Raw genomic sequence first — 24,626 nt, forward strand, 5'->3', positions numbered from 1 at the left:
TTTATACTATACAGATCTATTCTATTAAGTCAGATACCCTGAAATGTCTAATTGTTTCATTCTGATTCTTTTTTTTTTTTTTTTTTTTGGCTTTAAAGGTTCAGCAGTTTTCTGAAAAAGCCTTCCTCTTACAGCTTTTGAAAACGCATGAAAGTGCCTTAGAAAGACAGTGCAATGAAATTACAAACCAAAGGAATATGCTTCTCCAAACCTTTGTACGTCTCCAGCAACTTGGAAAAGTTTATTTTACTGATTGTATCAAAAAGTTGTGTAAAAATATGCTTTAGAAAATATGTTTAGAAAAATCATCCATACACATATTGGCAGGTAGTCCTCTTGAGATATGGAAAATTATTAAGTGCTATTTTAAACCAATTGGTAGAGTAATACAGTTTGAAAGAATTAAATTGTCAGGATGCACTATAGAAATTATTTGCTATTGTAATAAGCATAAAAGAAACATTGAAACTGAGTTGAATTGCTCAGGCTTCAAGATCTTGGTTTTAATGCTTTTGAAAGGCACAGAGATTCAGACTTCTGGCAAATTAATGGATGTGGGTGCAAAGATAAATTTTGTTTATTTTTAAAATCATAAATCACAGCAAACAGACTCAGTAGCTTTAAATGACAAGAACAGCTTAGGAATATAATCTATAACTAATTGACTTTTTGAAAAAATACATTTTAAACTGTTAAAAATATATATCCAGAGTCAGAATCAACCACCAAATGGTTACGAATGGCATGGCAAGTTTCCAGCTGTAGCTCTTAATTAGTTATGTTTCTTGGAAAAAAATTGGAAAACACAGTAATGTTTAGGTTCTACCATTGTCAAAAAGTTTAGGTTCTAGCATTGTTTAAAGTTTCTGGAAATTCTTATTTCTTTCTACTTCATGTTGACATTTTATGAAATTTAAACTGTTATTTAGAACTGTATTTGAAATGACCATTTAATTTTACCTTGTCTACATTTTAAAAGATTTTCTTGGAATTTACACTCAAAGGACAGTAATTCCTTTGAGTGGTGTAGATCTGCATTTTCAACTTTGGTCATTTAATTCTTTTACCATCCAGTTGCAATGTAACTCCTTTGAGTAAAGATTTTCAACTTTGATCATTTAGTTATTTTACCACCAATTTTGCAATGACAAAATGGCATATATGCCTGTAAGTTTAATACACAAACAGACACATGCATAATGATGGGTGGTAAAATTTCTACCTCAATAATTCTCCTAAAATATTAAGGATAAATCTTTCACATGAAAATAGTTGGTTGTTATCATGTAATGACCTCAGTTTTTAAATTAATATTGCTGGAGGAATATAACATTTTAGTACCAGGAATATAATTTTCTGTGTTATTCTCAGTATTTCCAAATGATTAAATTTTAATCATTAAAGAAGAATATTGTTGCAATTAACACCTATATTTGGTCCTTTGTTTCCATTTTTCAGGAGGCTACAAAAAGAAGAGTTACAGAGGAGGAAGAAAAATTTATTAAGGAAATTACAGACTTCAATAATGAATATGAATTAACAAAGAAACGAGAGCTTTTGATGAAAGAAAATGTCGAGATTCAAATATCTGACTTAGAAAACCAGGCAAACATTCTTAAAATGGGTATGAAAACATAGTACCACCTCATTTATCTGGCATTAATGAAGATAACTTATTTTGACTTAATGAATTTTCCAGAAACTTTACATTTTTATAAGTAAATTGGGTTATTGCATTGCTATTCTTTTACTTTTATCTTAATTGTATGTCTCTTTTACTGTGAGCTGTCTCAAGCTCTTTAGAAGTAGGTGTGATATGATCATTGGTCTTTTATTTAATAACCAAATTCTGTTTACTATCTGTTATATATTAGGCACCCTTCTAGGTCCTGGAGGCATAAAACTAAAATGTAAGGGGATGAAATATATAGGCAGATATTTATAGTACATTGTGATAGAAACTATATAGGTGATAGTGTTGCTGTGATCTTTATTCTACCATCAATACAGTTTAGGAAACACTGTTAAACAATGAGGTAGGGAGAATTCCATTTCAGAAACATTAGTATGGAGGTAATTGCAGTCTGTAATAAGATCCTGAACTAAAGAAATTATCAAAGAGAGGCTAGTGGTGAAGAATCCATCTGTCAATACAAGAGACAGGGGTTTGATCGCTGGCCAGGGAAAATCCCATATGCAGTAGAGCAGCTAAGCCCTTGTTCTGCAGCTGTTGAGCCCATGTGCCTCAACTACTGAAGCCCACATGACCTAGAGCTTGTTCTGTGCAGAAAGAGAAGCCACCACAATGTGAAACCTGCCCGCAGCAACTAAGAGTAGCACCCGCTCACTGTAACTAGAGAAAACCCTGCACAAAATGAAGATTCATTACAGTCATAAATAAATAAAATTATTAAAAAAATAGAAGTTACCAAAGAGAGGAGAAGAGAAAGAGATTTTTAGGAAGAATGACAGATATTTCACTGACTAAACAGATATAAAGATAGTCAAGCATGAACCACAGTTTTCACACTTCAGAGATTGGGTAGAATGTGGTACCAAGAGGAAGAGCAGAGATGGAGGTGAACTGTAGCCTTTTCTGGACAAAAAATTAAGTTTTGTTTCAATGTTTTTAGTTAGAGGTGTCTATGGGATAAACAGGTAGAAGTGCCCAAGTAGCAGGTTGAAATTGGTTGTGAAACTGATACAAAAGATCAAGCTAGAACATTAGGTGTGGGATTTCAGAGAAGTTACTAACATAATTCAAAGGGAACATGTAGAGGGAACATAGAGGGGTAGCAAAGACCAAAGGCAGAAAATGGAAAAGCATAGCATTTAAGGAAAGGAAGAGAATAATGAGACAGAGATGTCGAAGAGGGCAAGAGAACCAGCAGAGAGTAATATGTGATTTGGGACAAGATGTTTTAAGTTTTATTTGCTTCAGTTTCTTCATCTATGAAGATGGAGGATAATGATAATGACCTTAACAAGATTGTTGTAAGTACTCATGAAATAATATTTAATTACATAGAATGCTACCTGGATCATAATTAAACCCTTAAAATATAAGGATTATACTTTTTAATTAGCTTAATTTCATAGATGAAGGAAATGAGGCTCTCAGAGATAAGTTGCTTTGGGTAGAGAGTGTAGGACAGAGGTTCTTCAGGCATGCATGTAAGCATACGTCTTATAGGCGTACATCTGGGACGTTCATATATATATATATATATATATAAAATGATCAGGAAGGAGCACAATACAAAAACTAGAACTAGAATAAATGTATTAAAAACTATTTTTAGATATTAAGGACAAGAGACTGTCCAAGGCTATGATTCCTAAGAGAAGGAAAACACATGAGGCATGATTACCTAAGCTTCTACCTGGTTACAGTTTTTTGACAACAGGAGTGAGAGAGGGAACTTAAACAAAACATAGTAGCCTGATTGAGTCGAGGATACAAAGACTGGAGTTCAGGGAGGCTGAGTTAGTTGAAATTTTCAGGACAACGTACTGAGAGGAAAGAACTGCACAGACAAAACCTCCAGAATTTACATAGAGGTTGCTTTGAGTCTTTGGCTATATATTTTGCTTTGTATACATAGGGGAAAGTCCTCTAGACTGAATAAAGAAAAACTGCGGGGGAATCATAAGGTCAACAATTCTGTGAGCTCACACAGGACTGGGAGACATTCATGCTCCATCCTTTAAGAATAGAAAGAGCTCATTAAACAGAGGAATCCTGCCTTAATAGTAGGATTCAATTAGCCTTCGACCTAAGGCTACTCTGGATACACTCTAAATCTTAAAAGCATGGTTTGAACCTAATTATGTTACCTAACTGCATGCTAAATAGCAGGTATCAACATGCTTGAGGGGAAGAGAGCAAAATTCAAACATCAACAAAATAGTAAACAAAATGTCTGGTATCCAACCAAAAATCACTGTATCTGTGAAAAAGAAATTGTATCTCATACCAAAAAGGAAATTAGGTCAATAGAAACATCTCCAGAAATCACAGAGATAATGAAATTCACAGAGAAAGACTTTTAAAATTGATAATTATAAAAATATTCAGGACCATGAGTATAATAGAGATAAATAAAAGATATAAAATAATAAAAAAATTCAGAAAATCATTTGGCAAGATCCAACACCCTTTCATGATAAACACAGTCAATAACGTAGACATAAAAGGGACCATTCTCAACCTGATGAAGAGTATCTTTGAAAAACCATGGTGAATCTTATTTATGATGAAAGAATGAGAATTTCTCATCTAAAATCAGGAAAAGATGAAGATATTCATCCACTCCTAGTATTTGTATCCAGCATTTTACTAGAGATTTTAGCCTGGGCAATCAGGCAAGAAAAAGAAATACAAGACATCTAGATTGGAAATGAAGTAGTAAAACTATCTCTATTTGAACATAGCATGATCTTGTGTATAGAAATCCTAAGGAATCCATAGGAGAACTATTTGAGCTAATAAACAAGTTCAGCAAGGTGGCAGGTTATTAGATCAATATATACAAGCCAAATGGACAATTTGAAAATTAACATTCAGTTTGCAATCAAGAAAGAGTAAAACACATTTAACAAAAGTTTAAGACTTGTATACAAAAACCACAAAAAACCTTGTTGAAAGAAATTAAAGGAGACCTAAATAAATGGAAAGTCATCCCAAGCTGATGGATTGAAATATCGAATATTGTTAAGCAGTACTCCCAAAAGTATATTGACCCTACATTGCTTACATTTTTACTACACAAGAAAAAGTTAATCATTCTTGACAGACGTTAGGCAAAGCCAAAAATAGTTAAAATGTGTTTTTTTGCATATTTATTTCTAGAAATGAAGTCAATGGAACATGATAGTGACCTGTTAAATGAACTTCAGAGACAAAAGAGTGAATTAATACAAGAATTATTTACTCTGCAGAGAAGGCTTAAAGGTATTACATATATGAGTCTTTGCTGATGAATATGGTTATATATCTATCATTTGTTGTTCAGTTGCTAAGTTGTTGTGTCCGACTCTTTGTGACCCCATGGACTGTGGCACACTAGGCCCTCCTACCCTTCACTGTCTCCTGGAGTCCGCTCAATTCATGTTCTTTGAGCCAGTGACGCTATCTATCTATTTCATCCTCTGCTGCCCACTTCTGCTTTTGCCTTCAGTCTTTCCTAGCATCAAGGTCTTTTCCAGTGAGTCAGTTCATATCAGGTGGCCAAAGTATTGAAGTTTCATCTTCAGCATCAGTCATTCCAGTGAATATTCAGGGTTGATTTCATTTAGGATTGACTGGTTTGATCTTGCAGTCCAAGGGGCTCACAAGAGTCTTCTCTATTATAGGTTAATATTATTCTTTCAAAATGTATTTACTCATTGAGATATAGGTGATGTAAAAAGGGGATTTTTTTGATGTGGAAAAGGAATAGGTAAAGCACTAAATTGATGTGTTGAATCTGGTACTTTTAATTTCATAAATTTTAAGATCTTTTTTTGTGCCTTTAAATGGTACATTAAAGTAGAAAAATAAAAATCATTAGTACATGTATTTTACACAAAACACCTAAATTTAGAGCATTGTTCTTATGAATGAAGAAAGATAACCTTTATATTTAATTTTTTAAAGAGTATAAGAATTGTCTTAATTGTTTAGGTTTTGAAGATAAAAAAAATGGAGCCATGTGTACTACTAAATATCTAGAGGCAGAAAAAAGAAAAATCAATGAAAAACCTCAAAATGATGCTGAATGCTTAAGGTAAGAATTGCCTATTATACTTTGATATAAATCTGGTAATTTTTTAAGTTGTCAAGTAGATTTCAACATAAAGCCAAATGCATAATTATTTCAAGATCATTCTGAAATATGTTAATAAGCAAATGCGTTACTGGTTAAAAACGCATAAGTTTTAAATTGTATCAGGTTGATAATACTGAAATCAGTCATATCTTTTCCTATTCCTCAAGAACTCTTGAGTTATTCACATCCTAAAAGATAAAATGTAGAATCATTTCCACGACTCTTTTTTCTATTATTCCTAAGTTTTTGGAGTGAAATGACTGAAATTATCTTTTTTGGTCCTTCTAGATTTCAGGGGGAAAAAAATTACAGTCTACTTTACTTAAAATCTGTGCTTCTGGTTTTGTGCCTAAAGATTTGAAAATATATTTTCTTTATGGAATATTTAGATGTTTTCTGTGTATTTGGATAATGAAAGAATGGCTGAGGTCTGAAATGACATAGTTATATACCAAAGGAGTACATCTCCCCCAGTTTATTAATTTCATTGTTATTTCTTAATAATTCAGTGTTAACATTTGCTGACTTAATTTTAAAGAGCTTCCTATACTTTCTAGGTTTCATGTAAGAAACAGAAACCTCATTACTGAATCTATGAAGAGGCAAATGAAGCTTTCTTTCACATAAATCATATAGGAAATATGTCCACTAGAGCTGAACAAATGCTTCATATTAGCAGTGTATTGCCTTAGGCCATAATTTTAGTAGATTGTGAGAAAATATTTGCAATTTAATTTTATGTTAAGTTTTATAAGCATGAAATATCAATCTCTTGGGTGATATGTTTGATACAGAATGAGTTTCTGTAATGACAGTCTGCTCATTGATTTTTTTTACACTTTTAAAAATGGTCATGCCCACTGGTATCATTGTAGTTCATAGTGAAAGGCTTCCAGTATGAACTCCAGTTTTGTGGGTTTATCCCTCAGTCATAAAAGTTTTCCCTGGTTTAAAATTAAACACTCAAAGTCTGTTAAGAGGGCCTTCTCCTTCAGAGATGGTGACAGGAAATTTGGACAGAAAGAAACACCAGTTAATATGCCTAGTCCATTCTTTGCATTTTAGCAGTTACTGAATGAAATGCCAGTATTTATCAGTTCCCACTTTAAATTCTTTAAAATGTGTAGCTTAGTTTCCCTTCTGGTATGTTCCATAAAAATGATTTCAAGTATGAAGAGCAGAGTCAAAGTACTAAGTAGAGAGATTTTGAAAAAGAGCGCCATCAGTCTTATAAATAGCAAAATAACAAGGAGCTAATAATGGTAGCCAAGAAATGATATGACATTTATTGAATATCATTAAGACCAATACTAAGTAGATTTTACCCCTAAATTTTAGAATAGAATCTTTTTCATTTCTGTGTTCAAATGTATACTGAATTCTATAGTAATGACCTTCATCTTAAATTTTCTGATTTAACTACTATTGGTATAGATACTGTTTTTGCAACAGGGTTTCTCAGACTTGGCACTGTTGAGATTTTGGGCCAGGATATTCTGTTGTGGGAGAGCTGTCCCATGCAGTGTAAGATGTTTATTAGCATTCCTGGTCTCTACCAACTAGATGCCAGTAGCACTACTCACCCCCAGTTGTTATAAACCAAAAATGTCTCCAGATATTACCGAATGTCCCCTGGGCAGAGACAGGTGGGCACAATTGTCCCCAGTTCAGAATCAGTCTTCTTTTTAAGGTTTTTATCATTGTACTTCTACTTTTATTAAACTTTAAGCAGTAAGAAAGCAATTGCAAAAAATTAATACTTCATTTCTATGAGCTTATTGTTTCTGCTTTTTAGAATTAGAAAAATTTTGATACCTTTTTTATTGTCTACATTATTGAAATTCTTTTATAATGATTATAAAGTTAAAGTTTTTTAAAGTTAATCTGCCACGTTCAGGTTGTTTGTTGGACTTAATGCCATTCATTAATGAAGAGAACCAGAACTTTATATTCACAATATTTTAATGATCTCTGCTTTAGTTAATCTTTCACTATTTATAAATTATATTCGTTTATTTAAAAGATTCTGTTGTGAAGAGTATGGGATCATTAATTAACACATGTTAACGCAACTAACTTACAGAATACTGCTATGCTTAACACCTAAACTAGAGGTTGGATTAATTTCTAAGAAGCATTCCTGAGAACTTTATAACTGATCAAGCTAGTGTTTTTCACATAGTCTGGGGAGGACAGAAGTGATAAACCTCAGGGTCTCAAGAGGCAGTAGCATAGAGATTAAGGTTACAAACCCTTTGAATCCCAGCTTTGCTATTTACTAGGTTGGTGACCCCAGACAAGCAATTTGACATGTCTGTGACTCATTCTCTAAATCTATCAAATGAAGTTAATAATGGTAACCACCTCACAAGATTATAATAAAAATTAAATGACTTAATATGTATGTGTGTGTATATATATATATAAAGCCCTTAAAGCAGTGCTTAGTACACAGTAAATACTCTAAATTATTATACATAATTATAATTGTATAATTACTTATGATTTCATTTGTACTTATTATCCATATGGATTTCATGCCTTTCAAGCTTCTTTCTCATTTTTTTTCTGTCTTTTTAATGAAGAGACTTCCTAAAAGTTAGTTATTGATTGGATTTTTATTTTGTACTCTCCATGGCTTGTCCCATCTGGTCTAAAGTTTTAGTTATCATCTATAGATAATTTTTAAATCCCTGTCACTAATCCCTCCTTCCTAAGATCCAGGTGAATTCCCAACAATTTAATTATTGTTATTTTGTTCAGTTGCTAAGTCATGTCTGACTCTTTGCAAACCCATGGACTGTAGCACGCCAGGCTCCTCTGTCCTCCACTGTCTCCCAGAGTTTGCTCAAATTCATTTCCATTAAGTCGGTGATGCCTTCCAACCATCTCATCCTGTGTTACCCTCTTCTCCTCCTGCCCTCCATCTTTCCCATCATCAGGGTCTTTTACATTGAGTCGACTCTTCACATCAAGTGGCCAAAGTACTGGAGCTTCCACTTCAACAACAGTTCTTCCAATCAATATTCAGGGTTGATTTCCTGTAGGATTGACTGGCTTGATCTCCTTGCAGTCCAAGAGACTCTCAAGAGTCTTCTCCAGTACCGCAATTCAAAAGCAATAATTCTTTGGTGCTCAGCCTTCTTTATGGACCAACTTTCACATCCGTGCATGACTACTAGAAAAACCATAGCTTTGACTGTATGGACTTTGTCAGCAAAGTGATGTCTCTGCTTCTTAATCCTGTGTCTAGGTTTGTCATAGCTTTCCTTCCAAGGAGTAAGTGTCTTAATTTCATGGCTGCAGTTACTGTCCACAGTAATTTTGGAGCCCAAGAAAATAAAGTCTGTCACTGCTTCTACTTTTTTCCCTTCTATTTGCCATGACATGATGGAATTGGATTCCATGATCTTAGATTTTTGATGGAGTTTTAAGCCAGCTTTTTCACTCTTCTCTTTGACCTCTTTCAATAATGTAATATAATCAAAGAAAAACAAAAGTATAACTTATGTTATCTCCCTGCATTTCTGTCACATACTCTATTCTACTAGCTCGTCAGAATACTATTTGTGCATTTCCAAATATGCCAGAAGACTTCACACCTCTGTATCTTTCTTTTTCTTTTCCATTAGCTAAAATCTGATTTAGTCCTCAAGGCATAGCTCACATGGCATTTTTCCTGGGAATGGCTCAAACCCAAAATGTGAAACCAAGAAGGACCCTGTGGGGCACCTGGGCACAGAAGTCTTTTTGTCTCCCTTTTGTTATAGGCTTCCCTGGTATCTCAGATGGTAAAGCGTCTGCCTGCAATGCGGGAGACCCGGGTTCGATTCCTGGTCGGGAAGTTCCCCTGGAGAAGGAAATGGCAATCCACTCCAGCACTCTTGCCTGGAAAATCCCATGGATGGAGGAGCCTAATAGGCTACATACAGTCCGTGGGGTTGCAAAGAGTCGGACACGACTGAGCGACTTCATTTTCACTTTCCTTTCACTTTCTTATAGGCAAGGCTCCAACCTCCATGGCCTTCCCTGAGTTCCAAACGACAGGTTTGAACAGTTGCCAATCAAGAGAGGAGTAGCCAAGAAACCACCTGAGGCAAGATTAAAGGGACTAGAGAAGCTCCTAAATGAGAGTAAAAGAGTGCAAGCCCTGAATATACCCTAATTTTGTCAGCAAGCCTACCCTTGAACTCCTGCCATAAAACTCCTCATCAAACCCCCCTAGACTGGGATACATAGTTTTCAAGAGCAGGAGTCTGCTGCGTCCCCCTTTACTTGGCAAAACAATAAATTTATTCTTTTCTACTTTACCCCAAACTCTTGTCTTCATGATTCGATTTGGCACTGGTGCAGAGAGGCTGAGCTTTTGGCATGAAATGTAGCAGGTGTGTTTGATGTGTTCACAAATCATTTCCACCCTATCCCAGCCCATCACCAAGTTTTGTTGCTTTTGCCTCCAAAACATTTCTTGAATCCTTCCACTTCTCTCTCCACAGCTATCATCCGATTTCTAGCCACTCGTCTCTCTTCCCTGGATCCCAGTAACAATCTCTCTTCTGCTTTTCCCTCATCCACTCTTGCTACCATTGCATTGTAAATTGAGTTGCATAATTTCCCTTATTAAAATCATCTGTGCTTTCATAATGAACATAATACAACCTAAAGCTCATGCCTTGTCACCATACGGTATATGACCACATCCCAGATGTTTTTCCCAACTATGGTTACCAACAGAGGTCCATCTATTCAAAGCTATGGTTTTTTCAGTAGTCATGTGTGGATGTGAGAGCTGGACTATAAAGAAAGCTGAGCGCCGAAGAATTGATGCTTTTGCACTGTGGTGTTGAAGAAGACTCTTGAGAGTCCCTTGGACTGCAAGAAGATCCAACCAGTCAATCCTAAAGGAAATCCTAAAGTCCTGAATGTTCATTGAAAGGACTGGTGGTGAAGCTGAAACTCCAATACTTTGGCCACCTGATGCAAAGAACCGACTCATTGGAAAAGATTAAAGGCAGGAGGAGAAGGGGATGACAGAGGATGAGATGGTTGGATGGCATCACCAATACGCTGAACATGAGTTTGAGTAGGCTCAGGGAGTTGGTGATGGACAGGGAAGCCTGGCATGCTGCAGTCCATGGGGTCACAAAGAGTTGGACACGACTGAGTGACTGAACTGACTGACTGATGGTTCCCTGCTGACTCTGCTCCCTCAAGCATTCCAGGCTTTCTTCCACCTAAGACCTTTATCTATGCCTTTCTTTCTCCTCAGGTTATCAGATTGCCCCTTGCTTTATGTCTCCTACCTGATGGGGACATACCTTATCCTTTAGAGCTCCATTGAACTATTCCCTCAGGGAAGGTTCCCTGTGATCATATTATAACCTGTTATTTTTCCTAATAACACACTGTATTTTTTTCCTTTCTAACACAGAATCCATTTTGTAATTACACATTTATGTGCTTTACTTTATTCATGTTTGTCTCATCACTCATCATATGCTCAATAAGGGGAAAGATCTTACCTACTTTGTTTATTATTGTATGCTGAGTGTAGCCAGTCAGTCGTGTCCGACTCTTTGCGACCCCATGGACTGTAGCCAACCAGGCTCCTCTGTCCATGGGATTCTCCAGGCAAGAGTACTGGAGTGAGTTGCCATTTCCTTCTCCAGGGGAATACCTACTCTAGGCCAAGCTCTTTACAAAGTATCAGTCTCTCCCACTGAACTGGGAACTCCCTCTACTTCTTGTTCGTTTTTCTGTCAGTCTGCATCTAACATAGTCAAGGGCACATAGTGTTTAATAAATGTTTGTTCCAGTGAGTACATCTACATTTTAAAAAACTTTTACTACAAAGAAGATAGAAGTTCCTCATGTATTTTCAATATTCTTTGCAAACACATGGTATATATTAACCACTGGGATAGCCACATGGAATTCTTCTTCCCGCTCCTGATTGTTTTCTTCTATGTAGAAAAAACTTTACTGGTTTAGCTCTCCTAGCCATTCCCCCAAAACTCCTTCTTTCTTATTCTAAGGTAGAGAGGAGTGATTCAGTCTGATTGTTGAGTTTGGAAGGATAAACTGAAGACCAGCTCCTTTCTTTGCCTTATCTCTTTGGAGTCTGGCCTGCCTCACAGTGTGTGTTCTACTCTGCTCCTCTATCCCTTGAGTTTTATAGTGGTAGGACTTCATGGGAGAGAGCTTTTGGCATCTGCCTTTAATGGTGTGAGTTAGGTTAGTCTAATTCTGGATTCAGTATTAGTAGTAAACCCTTTGCGTGTAGATACAAGCCACATTCTCTAGTGTCTGCTGTATTAGTAGCAAACATGACATCTTGGCTTCCCTTCTGCTTTCCTCATTTCTCAGATGCACAGAATTCAGGTAGCAAAGAATAGACCCCTTCAAACTTCCAACACCTATTATTTGTTATTGTTAATCAACACCAGGATAACCAAAATACAGTTCTTCATCATGAGCTTTTATTTACTCCAAATAGTAACATACCAGACGACTTGAAACATTTCTGGCTTTTTCGTACCCACGATACTTAGAATGGTTTTACATTTTTATAATCAATGTTTGTACTGGTTTAATGCAACAGGAAGTTTGTTTCAGAAATGAAGCTGTAGAGTCAACAGCCTGGATTTTCTTTCATAGCATTTGAAGATAGTGTGGTTTTGTGAAGAGCATATTTGCAATGGAAACTGCACAAAAGTTAATATATACCTGCTACTGAGATACTCTAAATGCATTTATATGAAGTAATACATCAATGCTGTTGCCTCTTCAATGAAAAAGTCATCCAGTTAAGTTAGTCATAGAGGTCACATTGATGGTCCTTAGATTTATAGGAAAGTATAAGCACATGATGATGTTAGAATACTTCTAACCTCTCTGAAAGATACACAGATAAATATGTATATTTACATATGTATATATTTTTTATTTTACCAAATATGAATAGATAGTTTTAAATTATGAGAGTAGACTATATTGATTAAATAAAAAAATTTAGACATTACGAAAATGTAAAACATCAGTCTCCTCTCTCATGTCTTGTTAAAAGTTTGACACGTATCCTGTCAGAGTTTATAGTCTGTGTGTGTGTGTGTGTGTGTGTGCACACATGTGCATTTAACATTGGTCTGTAGTTTGCTTTATTACTTAGAAAATAGATATTTCTCATTAATACATACTGATCAACTTGATTCTTTTTAATGCTGATGTAAAAGATGCCATATTTTGTAAGCTTCCTCCCATTGATGGATGGGAGGAAGTTCTTAAATAGTCATAATTAGAAGCATTTTTATAAATGTACCCTTAAATACTTGTGGAAGTGTTCCTGTAACATCATTTAGCAGAGTAATAAGAATTGTTGTCTATATTGAGGAAATAATACACATTTACATTGCAGTACTCTTGATTATCAACAGTAATAAACTCCAAGTAGACAGGTGTAACAAAATCTCAGTTCTAAAGTTTCTAGAAAATACGAGTCAAAAATTAGATATCTGTAGCCAACCCCTATCATCTCTTTAGTTTTTAATATTTATAAGATATGAAAATCCTCATTTAATTCCAGGATCATTCTTAGCTATGTATTTTGTTGAATATTTCTGTTGACTCTGCATTTTTCTGGTAAAACTTCATCATTTATTCACTAACAGAAGTGCCTTTACAGCATTGATTATGTAGCCTTCAAGCTAATAGAAATCCCCTGTTTCGTGAATTCCTGGCACACACTGTAGTTATTAAAACTTCGAGTAAATACAAAGGAAATTTTTATGGTAGAAGTCAGTTGATTATTTTAAATGTTATATTCTGATATAAACATGCCTGTTTGTAAATGTCCTAAACTTTGAAATAATTTTTCTTATTATATGAGCCATATATAATATCATTTCCAAAGTTCATTTGTCCCTTTGATATCATAGTGCACTTTTTTTTTTTCACTTTCACATGTTTACCTTTAGAAACAACCCCTTTTGGTTGTGGGATGGGGAAGGTGATAAAAAATACCTGGTGAAAGGAGATGCCTAATCCATCTAAACCAGGATTTGAAGTAATGGAGATGCTGGTAGCACTCCTCTCTCTTTTACTTCCTTCTCAGTAGATCTCATCAGTTCAGCCTTACCCATCTGTGAAGGTTCCTATCTGTCTGCTGATGGCCTGGACTGAAGGAATGCATAATTAGAAAACTGAAATTCTACTTTCAAAGAATGAACTTTGAAACCCACGCTCATAAATAAATTGTGTATGAAAGAGCATGAGATATATATCTTTAAAATGGAGTATTTTGTGTTTAAATGGCACTTAAATAATTTTTGTATGAATTACTATAGAGAAATGATATCAAGAATGTCACACCGTAAAAAACTAGTGGAAAGTAGTAAGGATTGCTTATTAAACCTCTAGTGTGATTAAGTTAACCAAAAAGGATAAGATTCATAGACTTAACATGTTAGGTCTAAAATTCCATGTGTCAGATATGGCATCAACATGGAATGATAATCTGGGAGAAATATGTAGTACTTATGATGAACAAAGGGTAACAGTTTATAAAAAATTAACAGATAAAAAGTCAGCAAGAAAACACTAAAAATCAGTAGTTTTTAGTTTATGTATTTATCCAACAAGCATGAATTAAACACTTGCTTTTACCATACACTTTGCAGGTTACAGGGATACCAAAGTGAATAAGACAAGGTAATTCAGTTATACATCTTATTATTTAAGTGCAGATTAAAACTACTGAATATCAATTTTTTAATCAAATTTTGAAAGATATACTTAGATGACCATACTGAAAATTGGCCACAGTGTGGTACAGAGATAATTTACTCATTGCTGTGGCAGTATACATTGGTTGTATTTGGAATGCAGTTTGATGTATATTGCTTGTATTTGGAATGCAGTTTGATGTATACAAGTTATTGTAAGCATCTTTAAAATGTTTATGCCATTTAAAGCAGTAATTTCACTTAGCTGTATCCCAAGAGAAATAATCCAAAGCACAGAGGAAGCTTTATGAACAAAGGTGTTCATAGAAATGTATTTATGGTAGAAAAAAATAAGAAGAACTTAAATGCTGTACTATAAATGAATGATTAAGTTAACTGTGTTATAGCCACTTAAACTACTATATATTTATCTTAAATGGTATTAATTGGCATATGTAATTAACTGGGGGAAATATATATGACAGTATAAGGCAAAAGAAAGAACTAGAAGGCAAGATTACATAATCAATATCATATGGAAGCAAAAGACCTGAGATGAAACATACCTACATTTTAATCTCATTGAATTTGTGTACTAGGACTTTGGGTGAAAATTGTCCTTCTTTCTAATTAAATCGTACTTGTTTATATTTCTATAACTAAAAAGAGTGTTCTTTTAGTTAAGGCTTCTCCATGGCACTTAGAGGTAACTGATAAAAAATGGAATGGTGCAAGAAATTATAAAAATACATGGAACATACATTTTGCTAAACTAGCAATGTTGGCCCATCCTCATCAATATCTGATAATTTAGAGAAAGAAGACAGTAACCAATGCAAACTGCCCGTAGTTGCTGTGCAGTAGGGGAAGGAAGCTCTTCTTGACTCCTATAGGCAATCAGTCTATGCACTGAAGCATGAGATCTGCTTACCATTATATAGCTCCAGCCTAGCTGCAAATACATAAATATTCATACCGTTAGCATCCAGTCTCCTTTAAAGCTAGCAACAGTAATCTTTCCTTTAAGTGAGATCTAAATTCTACAACTTGGTTATATGCTGAATTGTGAAATGCTTCCTATAATTCATCTTAAATGCCATCCTTAATTTCAGTAGTCTCTCCTCCTTCTTGTTAGCTAACTAAAATGGAAACCAATCACCACCCAATTCTGATGGGCATGAGAGCTCTTACCAAACCATTTGAACTGAAAGGTGAAAAGGGGCAAGTATTGATGGCACAGTGGGAAGAACAATCCCTACCATTGTATGTATTTGTAAAGATATATATATTAAAATGAACATTGTATAGCAGCATATATGGTATATTGTTCCTCTCCATTTAACTTTACACTTACTTTTAAAAAATATTTACTGCAAGGGATTTTATGCTTGTGTAGACATCTAATGCTACAAATCATTAACTTTTTCTCTCTTTCCAACTTGAGCATTCCTTCAGAATTTTTATTCACTATTAAATTCCTACAAGTTCAGAACACAGTGAACTTCATATATATTAGGTATTGTTTCTCAATCCGTTCTTATAACTATTATGTTTTTTTCCCTAGCTAGGTGTTGGTTCTCAAGTACAATAATACAGTGAGAACCTGTGAACTAGGCTAAAACATTACCAGTATCTTGCTGTGGGGTCCTCCGTTAACCCACACTCCCTTCTTTACCTCAGATGTAATTGCTGTCCTAGAGTGTTTCATTTGTGTGTGTGTGTGTGTGTGTGTGTGTGTGTGTGGTATGACTTACTTAATTCATTCCTTGCTTATAATTTTCTTTGTTACTTTATGATTTACTAACTTTATGTCATGTATTCATATATGTAATCAACCTGTCATTTATATGCCTGCCAAAACAAAATATTGGTTATTTTTGCTTATTTTTGAGTTATGTAAAAAGGGTATCATTCTGTCTGGGACTTGCTTTTTATTCACTTGTTTCTAAAATTCATCCACGTTGTTAAGTATAGATATGTGAATATGCTTTTTCTCTTTTTAATGCACATTTGAGTTTTCAGTTTTTATTGTTGCAAACAGTGCTGTTTTGATCATCCTGGTGCACACTGCAAGAGTTTCTATAGGATATATGCCTGATGGAATTGCTGAGTATAAGGCATGTAAATGTTGAACTTCACAAGGTAGCAACAAGCCTTCTATCAAAGTGATTAAACCAGTTTATACTTCCATTGGCACATTACCAAATTCCCCAGTGATCTATATTCTCTTAAATGCTAAATTTTCAGACTTCTTTTTTTTTTAACATTTGAACAGAAAATTTATTACTTTCATTTTCCAAGTATTTTCTTTTTCTATTAGGGAAAAAAAAAAGCTTAAGGACAGTTGTCACTTGCTGCCAAATTGAGGGTAGTCTTTCTCTGGTGGTTTAGTCTCTTAAGTTGCGCCTGACTTTTGTAACCCCATGGACTGTAACCTGCCAGGCTCCTCTGTCCATGGGATTCTCCAGGCAAGAATACTGGAGTGGGTTGCCATTTCCTTCTCCTATTTTCAGACTTCTTATGCATTAAAAATCTCTTTCGCAGCTTATGAAGTTTTTCATTTGTTTTTGGTGTTCTTCGTACTGTTGGTCTTGGGTACATTTCTTACTTTTACGGTCATTTCTTTTTGTGGCTGTCATTTTTGTGTCTTGTTTAAGAACTCTTTCCCTACCTTAGATCAGAAGGTTATTCTCCAGTATTTTCTTTAATAATTTTTAAGGTTTGTGTTTCACATTTAGGTCTTTAGTTTATTTGGAACTAATTTTTACTTACATTGCACGGTAAGATATAGCTTCATTTTTCTCCACATGATAACCAGTTGTCTGAGCAGCATTTATTGAGTAGTTTCTCCTTTCTCTAGTGATCTGCAAAACCATGTCTTTTATTTAAATATAATAATCAGAATAACATTTGTGAATCTATTTTAAGATTCTGTTTTCTATTCTGCTAAATTGGTCAACATTCATTTCTTTCACAACTGTCTTAATTATTGTTAAATGCACGCTATTAACTTTTAACTACTTAATTACTGTTACTTTATAATGAATCTTAATCTAATGCAGAACACTTCCCTTAATCCTTCTTTGTCTTTATCAAGAATATCTTGGCTGTGCTTGACCCTTTCCTTTTTTATGTACATTTCCGAATCAGCTTAAATCCATGAAAATCTTTTATGATTCCACTCATCCTACAGTCTCTTTTGAGAGATTTTAATCTTTATTAAGCTGAGATTTCTTGTCTGGAAACAGAATATACTGATTTTTTGGTCTTAATTTTTTTAATAAAAATCTTTTGTGAGTTTTATTTTTAGATACCTTGTAGTTTTAAATGTAAATTTTTTAATGACATCAGTATTCTCTTTATTGCTGGTGCATGGAAATATAACAGATTTTTGTATGTTGATTTTTGGCCACTATCTTTGTTAAACTCTATTTTTTTAAGTTTTATTATAGAAGATTTAGAGCACAAAGAAAAGTAAAAAAGTAAGATATAGTGAATCCTAGGTACTTATCACTTAACTTTCAGTTCAGTTCAGTTGCTCAGTCATGTCTGAATTTTTGTGACCCCATGAACTGCAGCACGCCAGGCCTCCCTGTCCAACACCAACTCCAGAGTATATTCAAACTCATGTCCATTGAGTTGGTGATGCCATCCAACCATCTCATCCTCTATAGTTGTCCCTTTCTCCTCCTGCCTTCAGTCTTTCCCAGCGTCAGGGTCTTTTCAAATGAGTCAGTTCTTTGCATCAGGTGGCCAAAATATTGGACTTTCAGCTTTAACATCAATCCTTCCAATGAACACCGAGGACTGATCATGGACTGGTTGGATTTCCTTGCTGTCCAAGGGACTCTCAAAAGTCTTCTCCAACACCACACTTCAAAAGCATCAGTTCTTCAGCACTCAGCTTTCTTTATGGTCCAGCTCTCTCATCCATACATGACTACCGGAAAAATCATAGCCTTGACGGACCTTTGTTTGCAAAGTAATGTCTCTGCTTTTTAATATGCTGGCTAGGTTGGTCATAGCTTTTCTTCGAAGGAGCAAGATTTTTTTAATTTCATGGCTGCAGTCACCATCTGCAGTGATTCTGGAGCCCCCAAAGATAAAGTCTGTCACTGTTTCCCCATCTACTTGCCATGAAGTGATGGGACTGGATGCCATGATCTTAGTTTTCTGAATGTTGAGCTTTAAGCCAACTTTTTCACTCTCCTCTTTCACTTTCATCAAGAGGCTCTTTAGTTGTTCACTTTCTGCCATGAGGGTGGTGTCATCTGCATATCTGAGGTTATTGATATTTCTCCCACCAATCTTGATTCCAGCTTATGCTTCATCCATCCCAGCATTTCTCATGATGTACTCATGTAAGTTAAATAAGCAGGGTGACAATATACAGCCTTTACATACTCCTTTCCCGATTTGGAACCAGTCAGTTGTTCCATGTCCAGTTCTAACTGTTGCTTTTTGACCTGCATACAGATTTCTCAGGAGGCAGGTCAGGTGGTCTTAACAGGTGGTCACTTTAAGAGTTATCAATTTATGGCCAGTATTGTTTAATCTATGTCTCTTCTCGTTTTTCTCTTGTATTACTTGAAACATATCATACATACTATTATCTTATTATGTCTCTGTAGAAAAGTACTTTAAAAAATATAACTAAAATCCATTATTACACATAAGGTAATTGACAACAAATAACGATTCATCAAATATTGTCAATGTTCAAATTTCCAATTATTTATAAATGTCATTATTTTATTTGTGTGAATTAAGTTCCAAATAAGGTCCACACATGACAAGCAGCTAATATTTTAAATCTCTTTTAATCTAAAAGCTTCCTCTACTTAAAAAAATTTTTTTGACATATAATTGATTAGTGATGTTGTGCATCACTAATGCACAACATTAGCCATTCATATGTCTTCTTTGGAAAAAAAAAAACGTCTGTTCAAATCCTCTGCCCATTTTTTAATCAAGTTGTGTAAGAGTACAAGCCATTGTAGAATGTCTCTGAAATTAGACTCATTTGTTCCTTAGAGATTAGATTCAGGTTAAATAATTTGGGACAAGAATAATATATAAGTAAGATTGTATCCTTAGAACATTGCGTCAGAAGGCATATAATGCCAATTTTGTTTCATTTTCAGTTATGTTAGGTTTGATCGCTTAGGTAAGATTGTGTCTGCCAAGTGACTCCAATGAGAAAATAGTCTTTTCCATGGATATTTACTAAATGATATAGGGGATGACTCAGACCCTGTGCATAATCTTTTTCCCAGTAACTTTTCATGCAGTCATTTTAGCATCCACTAATGATGCTTCCCGGAGTCAATTATTACATAGGTGGTTGGAAAGTGACAACTTTCTAATAATGGAATTCCTGTTCATTTGTTAGTTAGTAAAATTCTGGGGGGAAAAAGAAGTTCCTCTTCCTGTTACCCCATTCTTTTAATTTCTCCTTTTTAAGATTTTCTGTGGACTCATGAATTTCTTTTTATGTCATGTGTTATAAATACATGATTGTCATTATTTTTGATGCTCAGATTGTCCCAGATTTGTATATAAGCAGCCCCTTGAACTAGATTTCTGTGTCTTTTGCCCTGTTTCCATTAGTTTTTGGTCGATTTCCTTCCTTCTTGTGCAACAAACTATCCTAGGCTCACCTTGAATATTACCTACCTCAGCCCTGGGATAAATTATTTCAAGGAGTCCTGGTATCTTTTGTTGGTACTGGTTTTAAAAGCTAAGATTAGCATGCTAGAAATGCTCATTACTACTGGGTGTTGCTTTCGAGTACTTTAAATGGACAGAAATAAAAATACCATCTTTTTTAAATCATAAATTTTTATACTGATTTCTTCCATTCAAATCCAAAATGACAGTTTTTTTCCTCCATCCATTTTCTATGTACATCTTTCTTTTCCTAGTGAAAACTCTGGTTTGTAACAATATCAATGTAATTATCCATTTCTTATAACTGTCTATAATCATTTTAGAATAACTAGCTGTGCACCCTCACTAACAACAAAAGTAGTAAAATTTAAGATTCCTTTGTAATTCTTACTGCCTTACAACATATCTCACTGAAGGTATATAGACTACTATTTTTGAAAATTACTTGAGTTCTTTTTAATTTTTATCTGTGATTATTAGTTTGAAAAACAGATTTAGTTTGTTCTGTTTGTGTTTAATTCAGCTGTCATTTTGTGTTAAACTTTATGGTTCTTTTTCTCAACTTTATTTAATTTTATTTGTTAAGTATATAAATAATCATCATGGTTCAAAAATATATAAAAAAAGATACATGCCGATGAGTTTCATTTTATTCCTTATTTATTCCACCCCATTTTCACTCACTGCTATAGGTAATCAACTTTGTTAGTTTCTGGTTCATCTTTCTGTGTTTCTTTTTATCTTCATTTTTTTATACTATATAATACTCCATTATATGGATGTGCTATAGTTTATTCAACCCATCTCTTAAGAATGGACACAGGTTGTTTACAATATTTGGTGATTACAAATAATAATGCAGTAATAACTGTGCATATATTGTTTTGTACTTACAGGGTGTATTACTGGTGGTGAATGGTGAAGTCAAAGGAAAAATTTAAATGTAGTTTTGTTAGATACTACCAAATTCTTCTCCTTTGAAGTTTAACCATTTTAAATTACCCTATCAATGTTTGAGGACACCTGTTTACCCAAAGCTCATGAAAAAAATGTGTCATCAAGTTTTTGGAGTTTTACCAATCTGATAGATGAGACATGATATTCCTGTGTAGTAAATTTTCAAGTATTTATTGTGAGTAATACTGAGCACTTTTCATATGTTTAGGGATGATTTTTATACTTTTTCTGTGAACTCACTTTTTATGACTTCCCCATTTTTTAATCAGCCTTTTGGTTTTTTTTCCCCTTGATTATAAATTCCTTTACATATTAGAGAGATGAGACTTTAATTAGTGATACATGTGGCAAGTATTTTCTTTAAGATTGTCATTCATCTTTCTACTCTACTCATGTGTTTTGCTGTGCAGTTTTTAAAATTAAACTGAATACTCTTATATTTCATTTATATTTTGAACCATAGTGAGAAAGTTCTTGAACACTATCAACTTATAAAGGAATTTACCTATTCTTTCACTCTCACTTTGTCCTTACATAGTTTTATTATTTTTGCACTTAAATCTTTGATCCAGTTAGAGTATATTTTGATATGTGCTGTGAGATAAAGAGGCGGTTTAAGCTTTGACAGTCCATTTATTGTCATATAGCAAATAGCTCTCTAGTTATTCTAACACAGCTGATTAAAAAGTCCATCTTCTTTTCTTTTTACAGTGATTTTAGGTGGCTCTTTTAGCATATCCTAAATGTCCATTTGTTTCTTAAGCTATTTCTATCTTCTGTGTCCCGCTACTCTATTTATATGTCAGTACTGTACTTTTTTAATTATGAAGGATTAATGGTATGATCTAGTATCTCATAGAGCTAGTTATCCTTCTTTGTTTTCTCTTTTTTTTTGAACTTTATTGAAAAAAAAATTCAAGATTTTTTCTAGACTGTTCTCTTCTCTGAATATGTGAACTTTAGAATCAATGCACCCAGCACCAGGGGAAAAAGTATTAGTATTTTTTCTTAGGATCAAGTAAAATTTTATTTAACTGGGGATAGTAACCATTTTTCTGATGTACTACTCATGAAAAACCCTGAAGGAGAAAATGGCAACCCACTCCAGGATTCTTATCTGAAAAAAATCCCATGGACAGAAGAGCCTGGTGGGCTACAGTCCAAAGGGTTACAAAGTCAGATGCAACTGAGCAACTAAGCAACTAAACAAGCCATCCATAAGAAATTCAAGTTAGTTATTTGACAAGTTAGTTGGTGACAGTGAAGGCTACTTATTTTTGTTTGCTAATTTTATATCTTGTCACCCTACTGAATTGTTTTATTATTTGAGTTGGTTTTATCACTGATTCTTGGGTTTTCAAAGTATGTTTTTAAATCACCTGAAAATTAGGTAGCTTTATTTCTTCTTTCATCTTTCAAATTCTTATTCCTTTAATTAATTTTGCTAGACTAATTTTAATGGCTAGAATTATAGAAAATTAAAATCTCTTTCCAAATTCTTTAATGTTAACTTAAAATTGTGATGATAGAAGCTACATATCTGCCACTATTCATTTAATAAAGAATTATTATAAAATGTATTGCTGAACTAATTACTTAAGTGAATTTTTCCTTTAAAACAGACTTAAAAAAGAATTAGAACTTTATAAGGAAGACGACATGCAGAGTGTTTATGATGCTCTCCAAACAGAAATAGAATTTTTGGAGTTGGTAAGCCATCACTGATTGTTTGACTTTTGTTTAGCATTTTTTTAACCTACTGATAAGAATGTTTTTACTGGAATAAATTTCATTAAATTAATGTTCTGCCCTTCACATGGCTTTGCACTAGATACAAAAAACAAAACAGCAGCAAGCAAAACTAAAGTAAAAATATGAACCTGTGAAATGTTTTCAGTCTTGGAGAATTGATGCTGCATAAGGCAAGTTATATTTAAAGAGACTATAAATTTAAAAAAATTTAAACCTGACCTCACAACATCCCCTTGACTGAAACTGTTATTAGAGGATTAATGCACTGAAGAAGTTTAACTATCATAATGCTTAAAAGCTTTTTGTTTTTGTTAAGAAGAAATTATATTTCTATTATATGTGACCCTAAAACTTTCTTATTACAGATTTTTATGATTTCAAGAATTTTGGATTCAATTATTGGAAACCTATTTTCAGATTGTGTGGGAATGCTTCGAATTGCTTTTAACCTCTTTGGTTGTTTATAAAATGAACAAGTATTTGTCATGCTCTATTTTAATAGAGGACATATATAGCTAGCTTTAAAGCATGTTAAAATATAGTTTTAATTTAGTACACTTTGTTTTCTTTCATATTTATTTTCCAAAAACATTTTCTTGTTCAAAATTTTCCAATAGATTGTGTTAGGAGTTATAGTTTATAGGATTTATATCTTTATTAAAACTTACAGTAGTAAAATTTAGAAATGCCCAGTTGTGCTAAATTTACATGAATTTTACGTAATTCTTTTGTTGAGAATTTCATTTGTCTCATGAAAAATTGTATGTTTTTGTTTCAGACATTGGCACAGAAAGATCATCAGGAAACAAATAACTTGTAAAGAATTGATCAACTACCTAAGATTTGGTCAAAGCATCTTAGTATTAGATCTTTGTGGTAGATACATGAATGATACCCATTACAACAGATTCTTGTGGAAAACTTGAGGTTAAAAATATTTAGAGTTGTTTGATATCTAGAATTGATAATTAGAACTCTAAAATATAAGTTTGGGTCTTGTTACCTACTGAAACTTACGGGTTTTTAATGTGGTTTGATTGTGTTTCTAAAAGAATTAAAAAGGAGAAACAGATACTGTGTTCTCAGATTTCTTATTCACCCTGACCCTTAAGCTCATTTGTGCTTTCCGATGTTATTCATCCTTTGTTTGCAGCTTACCTTGGATCAAATCAAACATGTATAGGTGGAAAAACTCAGATTATAGACCCAGTTTTTGTCAGTACCATTTGCACCCGCGAAGATGTTTACTTTGATTTTAATCCTTTGTAATCACAAGGTGATGTCTTTTGACAGAGGCCTTCTGAGGCCTTTCATCTTGAGTAGCCAGCTTTCTCCACTTTTCTCTAAATATATCTGTAGATTTGAGTCTGGGGCACCTGCAGCCACTTTCCAGCACTTTGTCCTGCCAGTTTTATTCCTAGTGCCAGTGTTGGTTAGAATGAAATAAGTCGTCTACTTGGGGAGGTACATAGTCTTCTTTTGGCCGTCAGGATTCACTTTTGCTGGTGTCCTAAAATATTGAAACTGAAAACAGGGTACTTATGTTTGGATCAACCTTGGTACTGTCACTAAATTTACAACATCAGATATCTTTCTGCTGTTTGAAGTCCTAACTAGGAAGAAAGGTATGTTTTCATCAGTTTCTTTAAAATTTTTAAATTATTAAAAAAAAACCAAACTTTGGCGTATAGTTGATTTACAACATTGTGTTAGTTTC

At 34.0% G+C, this 24,626-nt stretch overlaps 1 protein-coding gene across 1 annotated transcript in view; it reads left to right on the forward strand.

Annotated features, from left to right (window-relative positions):
• The window catches only part of CCDC172 (coiled-coil domain containing 172), a 54,562-nt gene extending 30,833 nt beyond the window's left edge, over positions 1–23,729 (forward strand). The window contains exons 3-8 of the mRNA XM_052660821.1: positions 99–215; positions 1,459–1,624; positions 4,853–4,954; positions 5,666–5,768; positions 22,780–22,867; positions 23,688–23,729. Of these exons, the coding sequence (XP_052516781.1) occupies positions 99–215; positions 1,459–1,624; positions 4,853–4,954; positions 5,666–5,768; positions 22,780–22,867; positions 23,688–23,729 (618 nt within the window). The remainder of the gene's footprint in view (positions 1–98; positions 216–1,458; positions 1,625–4,852; positions 4,955–5,665; positions 5,769–22,779; positions 22,868–23,687) is intronic.
• The last annotated feature ends 897 nt before the right edge of the window (positions 23,730–24,626 follow it).

This window comes from Budorcas taxicolor, chromosome 23 (assembly GCF_023091745.1).
Source record: "Budorcas taxicolor isolate Tak-1 chromosome 23, Takin1.1, whole genome shotgun sequence".
Lineage (NCBI taxonomy): Eukaryota > Metazoa > Chordata > Mammalia > Artiodactyla > Bovidae > Budorcas > Budorcas taxicolor.